This window comes from Parambassis ranga, chromosome 22 (assembly GCF_900634625.1).
Source record: "Parambassis ranga chromosome 22, fParRan2.1, whole genome shotgun sequence".
NCBI lineage: Eukaryota > Metazoa > Chordata > Actinopteri > Ambassidae > Parambassis > Parambassis ranga.
This window is the reverse complement of record NC_041042.1, coordinates 8,229,587-8,250,149: the sequence shown is the minus strand read 5'-3', so window position 1 is coordinate 8,250,149 and position 20,563 is coordinate 8,229,587. Positions and strand designations below refer to the sequence as shown.

The 20,563-nt window shown below is 41.7% G+C and overlaps 2 protein-coding genes across 2 annotated transcripts; one reads left to right on the top strand and one right to left on the bottom strand.

The window, feature by feature from the left end:
- Positions 1 to 6,119: 6,119 nt before the first annotated feature.
- On the bottom strand, positions 6,120 to 13,964 carry prox2 (prospero homeobox 2). The gene is made up of 6 exons (XM_028396164.1): positions 13,909 to 13,964; positions 11,829 to 12,638; positions 11,039 to 11,729; positions 9,177 to 9,284; positions 7,786 to 7,980; positions 6,120 to 6,287 (listed from the first exon to the last, which is right to left on the bottom strand). Exons 2-6 carry the CDS (start codon positions 12,581 to 12,583, stop codon positions 6,120 to 6,122), a joined length of 1,917 nt encoding a protein of 638 aa, XP_028251965.1. The 5' UTR covers positions 12,584 to 12,638; positions 13,909 to 13,964.
- Positions 13,965 to 14,996: 1,032 nt separating this feature from the next.
- Positions 14,997 to 20,507, top strand: dlst (dihydrolipoamide S-succinyltransferase). The gene is made up of 15 exons (XM_028396023.1): positions 14,997 to 15,136; positions 16,029 to 16,062; positions 16,158 to 16,197; positions 16,339 to 16,400; positions 16,499 to 16,573; positions 16,676 to 16,731; positions 16,941 to 17,049; positions 17,171 to 17,350; positions 17,506 to 17,591; positions 17,679 to 17,776; positions 18,968 to 19,098; positions 19,468 to 19,541; positions 19,639 to 19,722; positions 19,829 to 19,996; positions 20,193 to 20,507. The coding sequence occupies exons 1-15, from the start codon at positions 15,074 to 15,076 to the stop codon at positions 20,325 to 20,327; spliced, it is 1,395 nt and encodes a 464-aa protein (XP_028251824.1). The 5' UTR covers positions 14,997 to 15,073; the 3' UTR covers positions 20,328 to 20,507.
- Positions 20,508 to 20,563: the final 56 nt, after the last annotated feature.

Sequence of the window (20,563 nt, the reverse complement as noted above, 5' to 3'; positions counted from 1 at the left end):
GCATAAAAACAAAAATGGACTCATCCATATGTAAATAAAAAGATGGCAGTGCATATGCTCATCTCCACTGCCCCATTATTGCAGAAAATTGCATACGTTTATGCACTGGAATGATATCACTTTATTTTCATTTGTCTGAGTGTTCGCTAAAGCTGCAGATGAGTCTGCCCCCTCTTGCGTTCTTTTCTCTCCATCTCTCTGGAGACATATGGATCTGAGAGATGCCTGCTGCTTTGCTTTCAATCAGGGCCACCAATCTAACAAAGCAGGGGAGCAGAAGCATGTCACCATTTGTCACATGCCACTGGGGCACAAGCTGAGCAGCAGGTACACCCTCGGGTGTGTTAGGCCAGGAGGGAGTGCTGCAGCTGCCAGTCTCAGGCAGGTTCCCTCTTGTCCCATGCTGTCCCCCTGGGACCAGCCACCCAAATGTCCCCAGTCAGTTGTCTGGGACGATTTGACCTGTGATCCACCCATCTGGAGAGAGGGCTGCATTCAATGGTCCGCTTAGCTTCCATCACCCTGAGGAAGAAGTCAGACGATCAGTCGGCCCATCTGGGGATAGAGGTCCCTCTGGAGACTCCAAACCTCTCAGTCTTAAAGATGTCCCTTCACTGTACTGTACCTCTATTGGCTATTCATTCCCTGCATTACTTCAAACACTCTTCTTTGAACCTCTCACTTATGGGCTTCAGTACTGAGCAGGGGAATTCACCTGCCACCCCAGGTAAAGTCAATGGAAGCCTGCTGGAGCGTTAAGCAAAGCATAGCATAGATACATATGTTATGTCTCTTTGACAGTGCTTATCATGCAGCTCAAGGGCTCCCATCCTTTACCCAATGGTTATATCTCACACAGCATTGGATCCATGTCTGATGCATATCTTGGCTGACAACATAGTTGAAAGCCTGGAGCATGACAGACATGTAAAAGTATATATTGTATATCCAATTGTGCCAAGCATTGTACACTGCAGCTTTTAGGTTCCTGCACGCCGTAGTGGCGTGTGTTTACAACTGCCATTGTACAGAGACCCCAGTGATTAGAGGCTATTGGAAGTGATGCAGAGCCACACAGTGAGCAGTGCCATACTCTCTGGATGCTGTGACCACATGGGGCAACATATGGAGCTATTTCCTCTTCTCTCTCCAGGACGTTTTAGACATGTCAGTTGGGCCTTAATCATGCATTTTTCTGCATGAGGGGAGAACTGGAGTATCCGTGCCGAGCTGGCTTTTGTGCCCATGCAGCTCTCCACCAGCATATTCAATCAATAGTGCCCAGCATTGATGTGTACACAACACACATATAAACAATCGCACTTGCAGACAAGCACAGAAAGACGCACTTTCTTTCAGTCTGTTTTACAAGCCTGTGTGTATCCTCTCCATTATTCAGGCCATGCTTTAGACCACTTCCTTATTGTCATCATGCTTTTTAATTAGAGGAGAGTGGGAACTGGTGGACGGGGGACCATACCTCAGTAGTTCAGCCTTCCAGAGACTCAGGGACAAAAAGGGCATTTCTCAAGGTCTAAACCCAGCCTCCCCTCATATACACAGCCATCTCTAAGTCCCCAGCCACCCTTGAGAGGGAAGCACAGCCTTCCATGTGCATAAAGTTGAAATAAACTGCAGTCTGTATTTTCATTGGGGAAAGTGAACCCAATTTACACGCTGCTCCATTGGAGATGAGCACTCTAGCGTACCCTAGCTGGTAATCTTGCCCAGATTCCCCCTTTGTGTCCTGCATTATTGTTGAAATAAATAACCTTTCACTGCAATCAGTGCGGGGATCTTCACTTAAATTATCGCCCCACAGATAGCTCACTCATGATCTGCTTCTATATCCATTAACTATCCGGGAAAGTGATTTATTGGTGAAGGGTAAGAAAAAGGGAATGAGGAAAAGCATGGCAGTCAGTCTGGTTAGACAATAGTGCCCTCTACTGTTTAAAAAAGGGATCATCCGACAGAGGTTGGGGGACTGTGGAAACAACATCTTCAACAATGATGTTCTGATGGATTATTGGAAAAAGTCAAACTAATTAAGGAACTATTTGACAAAAAGGTAGCACCTGCAGTTTAGGAAAATAGAGAGATCATTTTAACTTAATGAAAGAGTGCAAAGGTCAAGTTTATTCTGATTATCAAAAGCCTCTGAAACACAGAGCTTAGGTGCAGCATCATGTCATTTCAGATGGAAGAATGGGCATGGACATGATGCCCTCTCTCAGCAGCAATTCAAGCCAGGGCTCCAGTACCTACCCCCCCCCCCCCCCCTTCCTCTCTCCATCCCCTCCTCCGCAGTCCCTCCTTCCCCACACTCCTGTGATGTGTCGTTACACGCTCGGCTGGCTCCTCTTCCATGACAGACTGTTACTTCCTGGAGCGGAAACGCATTTGATTGTTAACATCTGGGCCATTACAATTGCAAACTAGGGCTCTGTACATCAATCAGGAAGTGATTTCAAAACAAAGAGACCGTCCTCCAATCAATCTATTGGGAAGCGGGGGCATTACATGCTCCTGTAATCCCGGCTAATTAGCGGGATAATGGGAATGAGATTTATGAATCTGCTGAGGAGAGTGGAGGTGCGAGGGCATGCTCAAATTAGCAGGGATGCACGCCAGCCAGGTCTGCAATAAGGAAGATGTGCTGTTGGTTTTTATCAACTTCTTACTGCCTGGCCACCTTTATTTGGCTCCGTGTCACTCTGAAGGAAGCATATCAGCTTTTACAGGCAGTGGAGCAGCAGGATCTCTGCTTTAAAAGGAAGACCGAGGCCAAAGAAGAGTTTTCACTCACAGTGCTTCTGTAAACAATGCAGTGTGTTTATACAATATTAAAAGCTGTGATACATTGTAAACTTTTTTACCCAATACATTTTTAACTCACAGTGTATCTTCCTAGTGATCTGTCAATGACAGTGTGAAGCTAAAAAAACTTTCTCCATTTAAATGTGATGCTGCATCCTATCAGCAGTTTGTGTGAAGTGAAAATTTCAGATAAAGGACGAGTTTGAGTTCATTGCTTAGAAGTCAGGTGTAAACTTCTGACAAAAATAGGTTTCTCCTTTTGGGATGTATTTAAATGATCTGTGTCACTCCAGGTTTTGTAAAAGTTAAATTGATATAAACTTTTGTGTGGAATATAACACAGTCTGTACGAGCCAGGGAGAGTGTACTGAATGTACAACACTTGCTGTGTGGCAGAATGTGTGTGTGAGGCAGTGTATCCCCAGAGGTGTCTGCCTCTGTGGCACCCTGAAGCCTCTCTCTTCCCAGCGGGCCCCGGGCCTGACCTTGCCCGCCGGCGGGGGGACATCTCCCATTAAAGCAGTGCATTGCGATAAGGCCATTTCTTTTCCTTCAGCATCCCTTTAATGTCATCCCTGAAATATGAAGTCATTAAGCGATATTAAAACAGTGCTGACAAACTAATTAACAGAAGACATTATACGGGATGGGCTCGATTAATCCGCTTTAATTGCTCTTTTAAATGGGGGCTCCAATTAAAATTAATAAAGATTTACTGGTGATCACACCAAACTACACTAAGAAGTGGTTGTCTGAAGGGCAGCCTAAAGTCAGCGGCCTCCATTCTCAAGTTACACTCCCTTTTGCTCCCAGCGCCCTCCCAGAGTGAGCCTCCCTAAAACCCATATCTACGAGGAGGAGATTAAACAGAGGGACTGTCCCAGTGCCCCCAGTCCCTTGGCTCCCATTGTCTCCAGCTCAGGGGTCTTTGATCCTCCCTTTTGTCTTTCCAGGACCCTGCTAAGGAGACACGAGCTCTTTTTCTTTCTTTTTTTTTAATGTTACACCACACACACTGACTGTGCCGCATCATTTCCCAAACGCCCACATTTATATACCACATTTTTGACATTTGATGGTGTTTTGAGTTTCTCTGCAATCCTCAGTTTCTACCCAGTAACAAGTGCACCCCTGTGTGGAGATTTGTGCACATGACAGATTCTTAATGGTCTGAAATTACAGAGCAAATATGGTGTTAAATAAAAACCAGAAGCAAAAAGTAAAACAACTAATAAATAAACAAAAACTACATTGTAAACATTATAAGTTATACTTAATTGACGCATAGGATGTGAGTTCAATCTTTTTTTTTCACTGAGCTGTATGTATTACAGCAGAGTTGCACTAGATGATGCTGTTACTCCTCTGTGAGTCTATCAGTGTATCTTCTCTTTACACTGTCCCCATCAGAAAACCCCCAAAATCTAAACACCATGCAACATCAACATTTCACTGCGACAGGTTAAACAGAAAGCATCTGCTGGAAACAATGTTTTTGTTTTAATTTCATCACATCCTGCTGCCTTTTACTTTCTATTTCATCTTCATTACCAAGCATGCTCTGTTGTTATCTCAGACTCACTAATACAGAACATAATTTCATATCGTACTGTTTAAGCTGAAGCCTTGACAGCCGGAGGCGCTTCAACCACTGAAGGTATTTTTCTTTGTTTTCTTTCATTATATCAGAGGTTACCAAGTCTTGTTCAGAAAATGTCACACAACAAATTAATTTGAGCAAAGCACTTTGGTTCAATCAGAGGCATTTTAATTGAGTTGAGAATGTAAATCAATTTGCAGAAGAAGACTGATCTAATTGAAAAGAAATGTCTATTAAAAGATTAGTGAGGTTTATTGTCTCCAGTCTTTGTCATCAACCAATCCAACTAATGTTTTAATTTCCTTAATGTTATCATTTCTGATGTAATTGGTGCTTGGGTGCCTAAGTTTTTTCAATTAAATGTTTGGTTTTGGGTGCTGACATTGTAATTGTAAGAACCAGTATACGTTTTTGTGTCTGGATGATGAAGTCCAGTCTTTATTATTATTATTATTATTATTATTTGAAATATTCTTTGTAGTTTTTTCAGTGAAAGTTTTAAGGAATAAAAGCACCTATAAATATGCAGTAGTAGTATTCACAATGTGTCCAACACTAGTGATTTTCTGTGCCCATTCACCGTGACATTTAAATGTATCTCTTTTAAATCACCCCGTGATAGGTTTATCTGAAGCCCAAGGCATCCCGAGCAGCCCATCTGTGATTTTCATGACATCACCAAACTCATGTGTGTGTGTGTTTGCGATCAGCTTGCTCTGGGCGAGTGCCTGGAAGGAAGAGTCAACGGGTTTGTGGAATTTTGCTTTGGTGGCACAACTGCGATATGAGGTCACCTCGGGCATTAGTCATTAGGAGGGAATGCATTGTGGCTGTTTTTAAGACATGGCAGTTGTCCGCATCCGCACCGGCCACACAATGAATGCAGGCCTTAGAAAGTTGACTTGAATTGGCTTCGGTGAACAATGTGAACGGCATAGTTTGGGGGGGACATTTAACAGCTGGCTGCTGCACGTGGATTAGAGGCACCTTAGGGGCTCGTCAGTGCAACGCAGTGTTTACACAAGAGAGTTTAACACACACAAAAAAATATATTTACCTGTTAGTTTCTATTTTTTTAAAAGCATGCATTATTAAATAAGACCACAGCAAACTAACTTATATCATAATTTAGTGCATCTTTAATTTCCAGCATCATCCAATACGTTTAGCTAAAAATGATTGTTCTTTACATGACAAGAGCCGCCTTACCATTACACACGATAACAAACCACTTGCATTATTTTCACATGCATTCTGTCGAGCTAATTGTTTACAACATAATCATAGCACATTATGCATCATAAAACAGCAGTGCATGTACATCTGCACAACACTCACAACTATGAAATGAAACAGAATTAAAAAATACTGACAGTGATTGCCAAACAACTCAGGCTACACTATGAATGATTACATCTTTGTAAACATTTGTTACACACCTACAACTCAAAATTCTTTGAAGCTGATTATATAAGTAAACACTAAACAATAAATCCATGAGGGCACTATTTGATTCTATTTTATGTACTTTTTTTTGGTCAAAGTAAATCATGTTGATTCTGCGTGTTCAAATGTGTATTTGTACAAATTAAACCTACATTTCACTTCACTAAAAAGCACTACAAGAAATGATGAAATAATACTCAAGCGACAAAGGTTTAAAATTATTCAACCAACTGTGCATGTCTCCATTTTCAACCTATAAGTAGGAAGATGTCTTGAACTCCTCGGGGACGTCGCTGTCCAGTTTACAGATGACTTTGTATATGGCCTTTTTCCAAGAGGGGTCTGAATCTTTGGCTGCAGAAATGGCATTGTAAAACTCGTGCAAGGTGATTTCAGCAACCTCCAGGAACCTGTCTGGAACCTGAGAAAGGAAAAAAAAACAGAAAAATAATGAGTTCATTCAGTAACATAATAAAGAAAGGGATTATTCATGTAAAGCTCACACTGAGTGAGGTATCTTTAGATTTCTCAGAGTCAAAAAAAATATTTGAGATGAACACCTGTAGCGCAATTCTTCAAACACTCAAAGTGATGAAAGGGCGCTCGTCTCTTTGTTCTCTGCACACATACAGTAAATGCAGCGCTGCGATCATTAGCTCTCAATTAGAGGCCTCTTTGATTAGCTAGTCTTGTTTTCTTCAACATAAACTACTGGTGAGCTTTCTTCCCAGGGATCCTGCAAACAACAAAGGCCTCATGTACAATATGGCATATTGCTAAATATTTAAATGGTTATAGACTTCACTTGCAAAAACAATCAAACAAGTGTTTTAGTGTGGTAAATGTAGAGGAAAGAATCTGGAAGAGGCCTGTGACTACAGCAGGATCACATCAATAAAGTCTTGATGCAAGGGATGCTGGGAGAAAACCATCCTGCAGCACTTGTTTCCCATCCACTGGACAGTTAGCACAACAGTTGTTGGCATAAGTTATTTTTCTTTCCCCTCATCTCCTGACACAAAGGCATCCCTGGGAAAGGAATGTCTTGGTTCCAAGGTAAAGAAAACGGTCTCATCCCTTTCCCACCAAACAGCCTTCTCCCTCGGAATCCACAGCGTCTTTCTCAGCATTCCGCATCAGTAGCAATCTCTGTCTCGCTCAGGCGTACTGGTCCTCTAATCCTGAGTTGTTTTAGTGGGATTTTGCGGCTTCCTCTTCCCACAGTTTGATAAAGCATCACTCTGGAGTTTAGATAATGGCTGTAAAGGCTGGCCAGCCACAGGTGCAGTGTGACACACAGGTCAGCACGCAGACATACATGACCACAGCCACATGGTGGAGGTCTGACATAGGACTTCTGTGGGCTAATGAATGTGCCAACTCTGACACTTTGAATGAATAGTTCTTTTGGGAAATGACCCATTCACTTTGTGGTGAAGCATCTGATGGGATGATTAATACAACTTTCAGATGTGTTGAGAACATTTAAGGGAACAAGCCTTAGGTTATCATACAAAGACTGAAAATTAGAGCAGCAAAATTAGTAAATTTGTGCCTCAGAAAGGAAAGTTAGATATTTCCTGTTTATCAAATTTCAAAGTTTACAATTACAGATGAATACTGCATGGATCAAATCTAAAATATTTTCGAATAACACCATCTATCCATCTTCTAAACCCACATTGTCCTATACAGGGCTGCAGTCCATTCTAACTATCAATAGGCAAGAGGTGTGGTACACCTTGGATAAGTCGCCAGTCTATAACCATTCGTGCTCACACTTGGTCAATTTGGAGTCCCCAGTTCCCTAATATGCACATGCAGGAAAAAGCTGGAGTACCCACGCAGGCAGGGGAGAACATGCACACTCGAATAGAACCTCTTAAGAAAAAAGATCTGTCAACAGGAATGACACTTACATGGAAGTCGTTTGCTTTGTTGTAGTGCATGTTCAGCGCACGGAAGAGCTCTGAGTCTCTGCTAACTGTAATGTCTTTGACATCGCTGATTCCATCAACAATGGCCTGGCGGGCAAACTTCTCCATCTGGATGTAGTAGAACTCCCTGAAGTTACTGAACCACTTGATCAGCTGAGAGGTGATGCAGCGATTGAACTGGAAATAGAGGAAAAAAAGAGCATGTAGCACCTAAAGACTCCGTAAGCATGAGAGGGAGACAATGAGCTTCAGCCTCTGTGTAATTTTAGAATTCAATTAGAAGCATAAAATACTAATCTTTATAGTTTTTTATTAAGAATATAGCACTGTCTGATGTTGTGGCTACCATTTCCATTATTGGCTTCAAACCTCAATTTAGTACCTGCAGGGCAAAGTGCCACCAAATGGTCTGTCATTCTATGCAACATTAATTGCTCTGGTCTTTTCCCACCAATGTCCGGGGTGAAAAAACATCTGTCAGGGCTCTGTATTTCTAAACTCAGTCTTGACATTAGTCTTGTTATTCTATCTCGTCATCCAGAAAGACAGAAAAAAATGCCTAAGGGCTGGGCAGGCATCAAAGACGCTTCTTCCCTCTGGTGTGGTGGGTGAGAAAGCGGCAGCATAAGGGCAGAAGGAAGCTTCCCTCTCATTGACTCGGGCTGATAGGATGGAATCAGACACTGGGATTAGGTGCTCTTTTGTTCAGTGCCACTTCCCACCACAGGATTGTAAGCAAGGAGGAGACGTTCGCAGGGCTGCAGCAACAGCATCCTCCCCCCTGACCCCAGGGGTCAGGGCAGATTGAGAGGCAGGGGCCCTCACTAGCCCAGAGATCCAGGAGACGAGATAGGAGATGAGATTGGAAGTGAAAAGTTGAGAGGTGTTTGGAGAAAACTGCAAAGGAGGCAGGAGAGGAGGTGAGCTTTCACTGGCAGGAAAGTAAGCAGAGAAAGCCTCAAAAAGAAGAGAAAGAAAAGGATGACACGAGAACAGCAAAACACACAGGATGTTGTGTTTAGGAACAGCTCGCCGCCGCCTGGGTGTTGCCGTACAAGTCTCTAATACCAACTCTCTGTTGACACTCAATAGCAATGCCTTGCCTACAGAGTCCTTTGTCACTCCATTTGCTGACTGGAGTGACTTTTTTTAAAGAGAGAATGCCCCTGTATCTCCCTCTGCCCCCAGGACATACTAGCAGCTCAGCGGCTTTGTTATTTAAGCCCTCTGCCTTTTTGTTTCTCTCCTCCGACACACTGCTGACTTTTTCTGTCCAAAACACACACTGACAAGTAGATACCAGGGAGATAAACACAGGAAAAAACAATTCTCTGGTTTGTTTTTTGTTAAAATAGTTTTGTAAGAGAAATTACCTTGACATCAGGGAAGAATGTTTTCAGCACGTTGGAGCTGGGGTAGCGGGTGTAGAAGAACATGAGCTTTGCCTTCTTCAGATGACTCGGGGTGAGGCCCTCCTGGATGTTCACACGTCACGTTAAGGAAAAACTTAAAATTCAATATAACACACGCACAGCATACAGTGTGGTGCAAAGTGATAGCAGACCAGAGTATTGTGTTGCTTCAATCTTCAGCTAAATTGAATTTCACTAAAGAACAGCTCGGCATTAACTAGGGAGTCAATAATGACCCTAACATGTGCTTATTGGCAAAACAGAATTACGAATTAGATTAGGGATTTTTAATTAGAGAGTGAAGCACTTCATGGCTGGCAGTTAAGACAGTTTGTTTTGAAATGTTTTGAAAAATGGAGCCGATTTTCAGATATAATTGAGTTGATTTAAAGACAACATATGTTCCTGTATATTTTTTTTCTTTAGGTAAAAACACTGAAAAGCTGTGTTGTAGATTATGTCTTATATTGAAATTGAAAATATTTTTGAAATGGTGTAAAAAAAAAATCTATTTTCTACATGTTGGACATATATTATATTTCCTATATTCCAAATACTAATGAATGGAATTCTTTCTCAGGTTTCCCCCTGTGGCAATGAAGGTGCTCCGGAACATTTCCTATGAAGTCCACCACAACCTCGCCTCAGGTCATAATATTTCCTTATCAGGTCACCACACCGCACATTTATTAGGGAACCCTACCTTTGAAATAAGAAAGTTTAGATTAAAGATTTATGTGGTATTGTTCAAAGAGAAGCAGAGCTCTTTGCACTGTAAAGATAAAGCGAATCCTGTGAGGAGCCACATAATATTCCTCTCTGATACTTCGCGACAAGGTGATCAACAAAACTCTATGCGTCTGGGATTATCTTTATTAAAGTTATTATTATATATTATTGTAGTTATTTAGTCAAATTATTATGTAATGTTGATCAAATGTTAATGTTAATGTTGTATGGAGGATGACAGAATCTATGAAACTAAAAAATACATTTGTTATTCTTGAATAAAACAACTTGATTTTCTTTTCAGTTCCTATAAGGCAAAAAACAAATACTGTTATCTTGCACTCTATTTCAATTCTGACAAAGGTATCCAACAACAAATGCTCAAGACAAGAGCTCAAGTGTTATGGTTGGGAGGCACTTGTGGTTTCCACCAGCACTCAGATGTGACCTTTTAGATGCACCCCTATCACTCTGATGATGGCGAAATAGATCCTGCACCTTTTCAAGTCAGAAAAAACGACGCTTCCTGAAACAGAAACTGATGCTTTCTCTGCCTTTGAAAAATTGGCTTTTGTTCCTGGCAATTCTTATCAAAGCCTTGTATTCCTTTTTATTTGTCTTTTTCTAGACTTAAAGTCATTACTCTGCTCAGATTAAAGAAGATGCTATAATTTTCTATGGGGTTACTGAGATCAAAGAAAAAATTCTCCTTGAAGTTTGTTACTGGAACTGCCCATGCTGCAATGAACCTCAACCAGCTATTGTTCGAATGGAAGAGCTGATATACGGGGTGAGTTTGTATAAGATAAAAGGGTAAATACTTTATACATGTATAAGAAAATATTAGTCTGTACACAATATTAGTCTGTGACACCACTGCACATTTTGTCACTTTGTGCAGATAAATGGATTTAAATAAATATATCCAAATGTAATTACTAAATAATAGATGAAATAGCATTTCACATCATTATATTTTAGTCCTACATTTTTTTAACATGCTTGTGAGAATAGATAAGGATGAGATTTCACCACCTTGTATCAAGTAAAGGCAGAAAGCAGAGGTGCTCTGTTGAACTGTTAGTAAAGGATATGTTGAGCGACATGTAGGGGTTTCTTTCAGCCATGCTCTGCAGTTCACCACACTCGATCTTCACGTGAGGAAGACACAGATTGTCGACTGTCACTCCCCCGAGGGAGGAAGGGCGAGGGTGGTGGCCAAGGTGGCTGGACGTCACCTTGGACCTCATGGCGATGGTGTCCCAGGGCAGGTCCACTGAGTCTGGGGAGGTCCTGTCCATTGATGGGGGCATGCAAGGGAGACCGCCGAAGTTGGAATGGGGCCCATACTTGAGGAGGTGCTCCAGGATGTGGCTGTCATGCAGAGGAGTGCTGTAATTGAACTGGAAGGGTGCCTGATGCACAGGGTAGGGCCTCTTTACTGTCGGAGTGACTGAGCTCAGAGGTGTCACTGCCGGCTTGCGCACCACCAGTGCCAGGGCCTCTGTCTGGTCCTGTGGGCTTTGAGCCTCGGAGCTGTCATAGTATTCCAATGACCGGGGTTTCACTACAGCCTCCTCGGCCTGAGGCTCAAGGGCAGAGCTGGCCTGCTGGCTCTTCCTGTCTGCACCCATGTTCATTTGCATCTCAGGTGATGAGCACATACGCTGCTGAGGGGACAGGTCCAGCCCTGTGGGGGACACCTTCTTGAAGACCCTGTCCACACAATCATTTACAGCCCTGGAGAGCTCATGCTTCAGAGTTTCCTGTAAGTTCTGACTTTCTCTTTGGTGCATCAGATACCCAACCATTTTCATTCTGTCCTTACACCCTGCCGTCACCATGCTATTCTTCCTCTCAAAATCATCTTCACTGCTTATGTACCGTGACTCTGTGCTTTCTCCCAGGATGTCATTCTCAGTACCAGTTTCTACCTCATCTCTGTTGTCGCATTCAGTGTCTTCCTGGTTGTAAACTTGAAGGAACTTTTCCTGGAGCTGACGCAGGAGCCTTTGCATGCTGTGGAGCTGCTCTTTCAACTTGTGACACTCCTCATCCTTGGTGTTGCAGTTATCACTGCTTCCAGGTTTTCTGCTCCCCTGTCCTGCAGCACTGTGCTCCTGATGCTGAGGCAACCTCTGCTTGCGTTTGTTCTCCCTGTACGCCTCTCTAGCCTCCCTGGTGTCTCTGGCGTCTGTGTCAGACCTCTCACTGTCTCCGTGCTGCCTGCCGTTGGGAGATCCAGCCATGACCCTAATAATGTTTTCCACTCTGGCCCTCTTGGCCTGCAGATGATCAGCCATGGGATGCTCTCCCTCTGGGCTGGCTCCTGTAGAGATGTGACCACTCGGGGATGCAGCTTCCACTGTGCTGTCCTTCGAGGAGACGCTGCTCTGGTCCTCCTGGCCAGAATCAGCAGCAGTGGAGCTGGAGAGGTAGAAATGGCTTTCATCGAGTGCCCTCTTGTTGTGGATTGTCTTGCGGAGGAGCTGAGAAATTATGGATCCATTTGAGTATGAGGCAAGAGGCTCATCATACATGCTTCTGCGGAAGCACGGCAACATGACATCAGGTTTGTCATCCTCCAGGCAGCTTTCACTGGAGTTGTGCACATTCTGATCAGAGAGACTGAGGTTCATCCTCACTGTGGGGCTTCACAAGTTGAAGAATCAGAGCTAAGTGATAAACAAGAATCTGAAAAAGACAGATAGTCAGAGCACAGGACATTATTGCATGTTAATACAAAGCCTTACAGAAGCCTTTCCCTTGTTCTAAATTATACAAATAAACCCTGTTACAGTATAACTGTAAAATGATGCTGTCATTTTGTCTATACAACTTGAAATTACACTTGTGTATTTACAATTAATTCTTTAACAACTAAATGTAACATTACAGTTTTACTAATAATAAACTATAGAGCCGGAGTCCAGTAAAAAAAATCAATAAATAAATACTGATCCTAAATAAGGGAGTGCATTCTGTGTATCCCTTTATCTTTGGGTTGTACGAATGGTTAACGCAAGGGATAAAAAGAAGTGTGATACAACCCTGAAAGGTAAATTTCAGCTCACAAGAACACGCAAGAAGAAACGTTCTGAATATACATTATTTACAATGGAAGCTCATGAAAAGATCTTTATTTTTAAGGGGTTTCATCTTGCGGAATAATCAAAATCATTCTCCGTGGTAAAAATGAAAAAAAAAAGCTATTGATCCCTGATGGCTGTTACTGTCTTTTTCTCTTTAAGATTTATTTGAACTTTGCTGTTATTTTCTGTGTTGTGATACAATTTAAAATGAAAAACAAGTCTGTAAATTCAGGTGAACTTGATTTATTTAAATTAAACAAATGGTTCTATTGATGAAACTTATTGTAATAAGTCCACTTGTGTCTTACTTTTATCATTTAAATGCTCTATTAGACCACTGTGTACACAATTCTGAACAAACTGAAGGGAAAGTGAAAGAATTAAAATATTCAACTGCATTTAATTTCATTTTTCCCCTTAACTTATAAAGCTTATAGATTTTCTAAATATATCTATCTGCACACCAACTATTTCGTGAAAAATACTTCACTAACTTGTGTGTACTGCTTGAATAACAAGCATACACACAACAGCTGACATTTATTTTAAGAACTAAAGGACTGAACGTGTAATTTTCTCCTAAAACATAAATGCACATAGAGTTAAAAACCCCTGAAATATTCTGAATACTAAATAAACATTTAATTAGTCGATTAAAAACTCACCAAACATGAGATTTGAGTTGTCAACTGCCGTGTGAGAGCATGAGTGTCAAGTGCCTCCACAAGAGCAAATCAAGAAAAAAACCACTAAACTGATGTCATGAGTTCTGAGACGAGCTGAGCTGCATGCATGCACTTTATCACACTCCTACGGTCTGCAGCGTAACCACGGCACACAGAGGCAGAGTGAGCAGTACTGATGGGACCTACCTGTTGCGCTGGATAGTGGTGCCGAGCTGCTGGCCTGCGCAGACTGTGCGTGAGTGACTGACTGAGTGAATGAGTGAGTTGGATGGTGGAAGTGCAGGAGAGTCGATGCATCAAACGGAGCAGGGGCGTGGCCATGTGAGAACTGTGAGGTGGTCGTGGGCTCATGACAAAAAAAAACACAGCTTGCTCAAAAGTGTAGCCTACTTCTGCAAGGCTGATTAGTGACTTTCAAATCGGATAGATTGACACCTACTGAAAAGATGGCTGAGGCAATTCGACGCTCAGGGTACTCAGGCCAACAAATATGGGCTAATCATATATTCCTGGAAAAGTGTGATCACATATGGAACAGTATAGACCTCTACGTTGTTATTCCTTTTAAAGAAATAGCTACATCTACAAAAGAAATTTGAATGGAAAGCTGAATGGATTGGCTGCATATTTCAGTTCTTTGTGTATGGAAAAAAATACTTATGTGTGCTCATATTTACTATCAGACGTATACTGTATGGTATTGTAACTTGGTTGCGGTGTTTAAATGAAAGAAATGTGTTAATATTATGTATATATATCTATAGGAATAAAGACTGAGATTGAGATGTAGAACACAAATGATCAGACATTGTTATAGGAATGTTAATTACTTTAATTATTTAGGTTAAGATTATGTTTGTGAGTCTGTGTAGTGTGTTGGAGTGATCATAATGTATAGTTAAGTATAAGTATTTTGATATCTAACCCAACACTTAAATACACCTCATAAATGAAGCTGCTGGATTTCATAGATCAGTTACTGATCACAGATTGTCTTCTCTCTGTGCATTATTGTCTTGTGTATTTTATGTTTGATGTAAGCTGTTTATGCTACATCTAAATTAAAGTTTCCATAGATCCCAGGAATAACATCTGCTGCATGCTGTAGAGAGTGAGGATCTTAATAAAAACTAAATGCATCACGTTTAAAAGTTGCACTTTGTGAAACGGAGGTGGCTGGACTGGACCACACTGAGGATTCCCCCTCCTCCCCACCCACCCCCTCCTCTCGGAGCACTTGGTGTCTTCCACACTACTTCCTGGGTTGTTGCGCGTGCCTGGTCTAGCTTGCGTGTGTCTGTGTGTGACCGGAGTTCCCCTTCCGCTGACAGGCTGCTGTCACACAGCTACCATGTTATCCCATTCCCGGTGTCTTACCAGGAATTTTGGCCGTTCCCTTTCTGCCATCCGCCAGGTAGGCAACAAACAAATAAAGCGCGGCTGAACTCCTCGCTCTGTGTGTCTGCGGTGAAGCCACAGGGTCTTGCTCAGCTCTGTTTGCGCTAACATTAGCATTAGCCAGTTCGCCGCTGGTAGGCCACGGTCAGGCCGTAACATTGTAAGCCAAGGACAGTATGACACCTTCCTTCACAAGTCTTTGCTGCAGCCTCTGTTAAAGTTAAAGGCAGTGTTGTTTGTATTCGAAGAGTGACGTCTATGTTGAAGGTGTTTGACCAAACCAGGCAGTAGCCGGGTCATGCAAAGGCAGAGCACTTATCTAAAAACAGTATCAGGTAGTCCCCAAGAACATGCTAGCCAAACTAAGCTAAGTGCACGGCTAGCTGTCATCATGCTGAGGTCATAGGGTGGTAGACAACTAAAAACAAACAGTGAAGCTGTCCTAACGCAAATTATATGTTACTTTTCTTTGTAGTAACTCCATATAGCAGCTTTAGAAGTCAGTAATATGAAATATCCTGCTCGGAGTATAGATTGTCAGCTTGTTAGTAAGATTATTTGTAAACAATTGAGCTTTATTGAAGCTGTTTAATTAGCTGTCCAGTCAAAAATATGCTCATGCATTTACTGAACAAGTTCTCAGTAACACTGCTCAAGCCATCCACCTGCCAGATAATTTCATTGATCCTGTCAAAGGTCATGGTCTATCCTGTCGAGGTGACTTTTGTCCGACAGTGGTGAGAGATATCAATGTTCAGTACCCACTGTTAAGACTTCATATTGAAGTCACTCAGCATATGTGAGCATATTTACCTGCCACTATATGCTTTTGTTATGCTGTAGATTTGTGGTCAAAGATCTTAAAAGTTGCACAGTGTTTTGTAATGGTTGTCTGCATCCTTCCACAGGGGAATAATGTGTTAGCTCGTCGGGCCACTGCAGGTATGTTTGTTTACTGTTCAAGTATGAATTCTTTCTGTTGTCTCAATAAGATAAGATAAGATGTTTATGTGATTCTCTTCTCCCTCCTCCAACAGCTCTATCAGCTAGCCATTCTATCACTTACAACAACAATGTGTAAGTAAACACACACTCTCACTAACTACGAGACTACAAACTCACAATTCAAGAACAACTTTCCTACTAAAGATATAGGAGTGATGAATTGTGTTTTATTAAATATTTCAAGCGTAGATAACAATTTTCTTTTCTCTTCAGAAAATGTGATCCCAGGTCCAGTGTCTTCCAAATCCAATACTTCAGGACATCTGTAGCCTACAGTATGTTCAAGTCTTTTTTTTTAATGTTTTATGCTGAACCAAATATAAAATACAGTATTGGGGAAAGGTATTGACTTTAATTTGGTTTTGTCCTACAGGAAATGAAGTTGTCACAGTCAAGACTCCTGCATTTGCAGAATCTGTCACAGAGGGGGATGTGAGGTGGGAGAAAGGTAACACATGTCACTTATGTACATACATTTGCTTCTGAGATGGACAGATCATCATACACATACATATCATAGTGGTGTTAAACCAAAGTCTTCTGCTTACAGCTGTTGGAGACACTGTCTCTGAGGATGAAGTGGTGTGTGAAATTGAAACTGATAAGGTAAAGGCAAAGGTCAAGCATGTTCTTTATGCTTTGCTTTTAAAGTGAAACTTCAGTATTGTATGGCATGTTTTCAATGTAAATAAATCAATACATTAGTTGTTTTACTTGTGTTTACACATCAATAGAATATGGTATTTAGATTAGTATCCTATAATGTTTACCTTTCTATTATTATATCTGCCTCTTTTCTCTTTTTACTCTGTTAGACATCAGTGCAGGTTCCCTCTCCTGCTGCTGGGGTGATTGAGGAGCTTTTGGTCCCAGATGGAGGGAAGGTTGAAGGAGGAACTCCACTATTCAAGCTTAGAAAAGGAGGTCTGTAGAACCGTACTTTTTGTTTTTCTCAGTCATCCAGGTCATAATTCGTAGAGACGTTCGAAGCAAGGTGTCTGGACTTGTAATGCATACAGTTCATCCACTTGACACTTTTTTTCAGCTGGCGCTCCTAAAGCTGCAGAAGCTCCAAAAGCCGAGGCCCCGGCTGCTGCTGCCCCTCCACCACCTTCTGCTGCCCCACCTCCCCCTCCAACTCCTCCCCCTTCTGCTGTGGGCCCCATTCCCACTGCCATGCCCCCTGTGCCACCTGTGCCCGCACATGCTATGGACACCAAACCAGGTTAGTTGTCATCAGACAGACGGTCTGCGTCATGTGAGAACAGCTTCACTTGACATCTGTGTTCTTGACCTTTCGCTTACATGATTAGTCAATATTGGGCATTACAGCAGTTCTACAGATACTGACTGCTTCATGCCGGTTCTATGTCCCTATAGTTTCAGCCATCAAGCCCACCGCTGCTCCAGCTGCACCAGCAGCCCCAGCAGAGGGAGGAACTAAAGTAGCCAGGACAGAAAGCAGGGTTAAGTGTGAAACACATAAATGTTTAAGTGCATATCGTGTTTAATGGAAAATGTTTACTGATAATTCATTTTTTTCTTTAATTTAGGTTAAGATGAACCGCATGAGACTGAGAATTGCCCAGAGACTGAAGGAAGCCCAAAACACCTGCGCTATGCTGACTACGTTTAATGAGGTCGACATGAGGTTGGAAATTCTAAATTAGTTGACCTACATTATTAAACCCCAAATACTATTTTAGATCATACATGTGAAATGTGTTTTGTCACTTCAACACATACAGATAGAAGTCAGTGGGGGGAAAAGACTTCATAGCACTTAGGAATCCAATTTTGTTCAATTTATTTTAAACATATATGTACACACTGTTTGCGGTGTGTACACAGACGGTATATGTGCTGTTTATGTCGGCGTTAAAAGCAAAAACAACACTTGCACAAATGGCTATGGATTAGAATCTGCCCAATAGGAAAAGCTTTTTGAAACCTGATATCCTCTTAAACACTGGAATGTAAATATTTGGTGGTAATTCCATCTAAAACAAAGATAAGAATTGTTAAAACCGATTTTATTAATTTACAAGGAAATGTTATTGTCTGCACTTGCCCCCTGTGCTGAAGAGGACACTTTGAGGATTTCTTTTCCCCGCAAATGTGTGGTGTCAGCTTTCAGCTATTCAGGGTTTTCTATGTATCCTAATTGAATTGGCATTGACAGTCTAGAGGAAGACTTCCCAGGCTAGGGCTCATCTGGAGCCGAAGGAGCTAGTCAGAACAGGAGGCTGGAGCATCTGCAGGGGCCCACAGAGACCTGTGCTCTGAGTGGAAGAGCTGCCTCAACCGATATGGGCTTTTATGACAGCCCAATAAGATTTACAGGCTCTAGAAAGTGAAGATTTTTATCGCTTCTTCTCTCCTTTCTCGGAGAGTCTGTGTCTTGGGAGGGGCTAATTAAGTTAGCGGAGAAACCCTAGAGCTTCAACAGGGTTAGAGACAGGAAAACAAACAATTAAAAAGAGAGATACAAGAGAAAAATGAGCAATAGTGAAACAATTAGCAGGCCAATTTCAATAGGTTTATTCACTACTATCTGCAGCAGCATTGTTTTATCAGAAAAGTGAAGGGTTGTTTGTTTGTTTTGTTTTGTTTTTCTCTTAAAAAGAGTGTCAGATTTTTGCCCTATATTTTTTGACATGGGTACAATATTTGTAAACTACTTAACTTTTTTCAATTTTACAAGAGCACACATGTTTTTAATGTTTGTATGGATGTGTCAAATATTAGCCTACTAACTTCCTTCTTGTGCTCTTAGACTGAACCCAGTGTCTGTAACCTTCACTTCACATCACTTGATAATTTGTTTTGTTTTTTCCTGCAGCAACATCACAGAGATGAGGAAGTCTTATAAAGATGCCTTCCTGAAAAAGCATAACATCAAGTTGGGATTCATGTCTGCCTTTGTGAAGGCTGCTGCATACGCTCTTGGGGACCAACCTGCTGTCAATGCTGGTAAATAGTCAACCTTGAAAGTCTCAGAAATCTCACTTTGTGGTGTCAGACATGACTGCATCTTTGCATGGTTCGTATCAAGTCTTTGCAAGTGTGTGTGGTGAAGAAAAAGATTTAAGTTTCAGTACCTTGTGCTGCCCTACCTCAAAACCAACTCTAACTCATTTAGTGCCCTTAGGCCACCCTGACCTATTTACATAGACCACAGTGAATGGGGGGAGTCTGAATTGCTGCCTTTTAAAATCTATAATCGTCTGTGGGTTTCACTTGCATGTAACAGAAAAAAAAATGTACAGAAGACAAGAAACTAATCTTGAAAATGTGATGGTTTTCTCTGTAATATGTACTATATGTTCTTTGTGTTTCTAGTAATTGATGACACAACCAAAGAGATTGTGTACAGGGACTATGTGGATATAAGTGTGGCTGTGGCCACACCAAAGGTAAGCCGAGAGGATTATAAGTAAATATTAGTTTTGAGTGATTGACAGGTCTTGTTTCTTAAATACAGAAAGTTTAGTCTTGTGACTTCTTCCTCAGGGGTTGGTGGTTCCTGTTATTCGTAATGTAGAGGGAATGAACTTCACTGATATTGAGAAGGCCATCAATTTGTTGGGAGAAAAGGTAATATTCAATGCTGGTACTATTTTTTTTTTTACACTTCTTCTGGAGGTTCTTATGTAGACAGTTCTACAGTGTAATGTGATTGAATTGTAACTGTGTGTTATAGGCCCGTAAGAATGAGCTGGCTGTTGAGGACATGGACGGAGGAACCTTCACCATCAGCAACGGTGGCGTGTTTGGGTCCATGTTTGGCACACCTATAATCAACCCACCACAGTCTGCTATTTTAGGGATGCATGGCATCTTTGACAGGCCTGTTGCAGTCGGTGGCAAGGTTTGTGTCCTGATTATATTGGGGATTACCATCTAAAGAAACATGTTGTACTTCTATCATGCTTGGTCTATCACATTAAAACTACTATTTTATCTGTATGGAATTATGATATACAGACATTAAGTCACAGGTTTTTTTTCCTAATTCTTGTTTGTTAGAGGAATTTGAGGAAAGTGATTTGTTCCTCTTTGTGTAGGTGGAGATCCGTCCCATGATGTATGTTGCCCTGACGTACGATCATCGTCTGATTGATGGAAGAGAGGCCGTCACTTTCCTGCGCAAGATCAAGTCAGTGGTGGAGGACCCCAGGGTGCTGCTCCTTGACATGTAAACCCTTGTGAACTCCAGGCCCAACCAAACAAAACACCCTACACAAACAGTGGCTGTACTCACCTGATGAACATTACCATAACTGCAGTTGATGTATTGTTGTATTGGTTAACTAGAGAAGAGGATTTTTGGAAAACTGGCAGTGATTAAAGGTTTGGTGCTATTGTGTGGAGAAATGTCAGGGTCTGGGCTTTGTGGTGTCTCTAGATCAAAAAGATATTCTACTACTCGTATGTC

What these genes read in the sequence shown, in the direction of transcription:
- dlst (XM_028396023.1), top strand. Translation starts at nt 15,074, where the DNA reads ATGTTATCCCATTCCCGGTGTCTTACCAGGAATTTTGGCCGTTCCCTT. An exon ending in GTGAAATTGAAACTGATAAG is followed by an intron (nt 16,732 to 16,940) that starts GTAAAGGCAAAG and finishes TTACTCTGTTAG; the next exon opens with ACATCAGTGCAGGTTCCCTC. An exon ending in CTGTTGCAGTCGGTGGCAAG is followed by an intron (nt 19,997 to 20,192) that starts GTTTGTGTCCTG and finishes CTCTTTGTGTAG; the next exon opens with GTGGAGATCCGTCCCATGAT.
- prox2 (XM_028396164.1), bottom strand. Translation starts at nt 12,583, where the DNA reads ATGAACCTCAGTCTCTCTGATCAGAATGTGCACAACTCCAGTGAAAGC. An exon ending in ACCCCTACATGTCGCTCAAC is followed by an intron (nt 9,285 to 11,038) that starts ATATCCTTTACT and finishes TGACGTGTGAAC; the next exon opens with ATCCAGGAGGGCCTCACCCC. An exon ending in ACAAAGCAAACGACTTCCAT is followed by an intron (nt 6,288 to 7,785) that starts GTAAGTGTCATT and finishes TTCCTTTCTCAG; the next exon opens with GTTCCAGACAGGTTCCTGGA.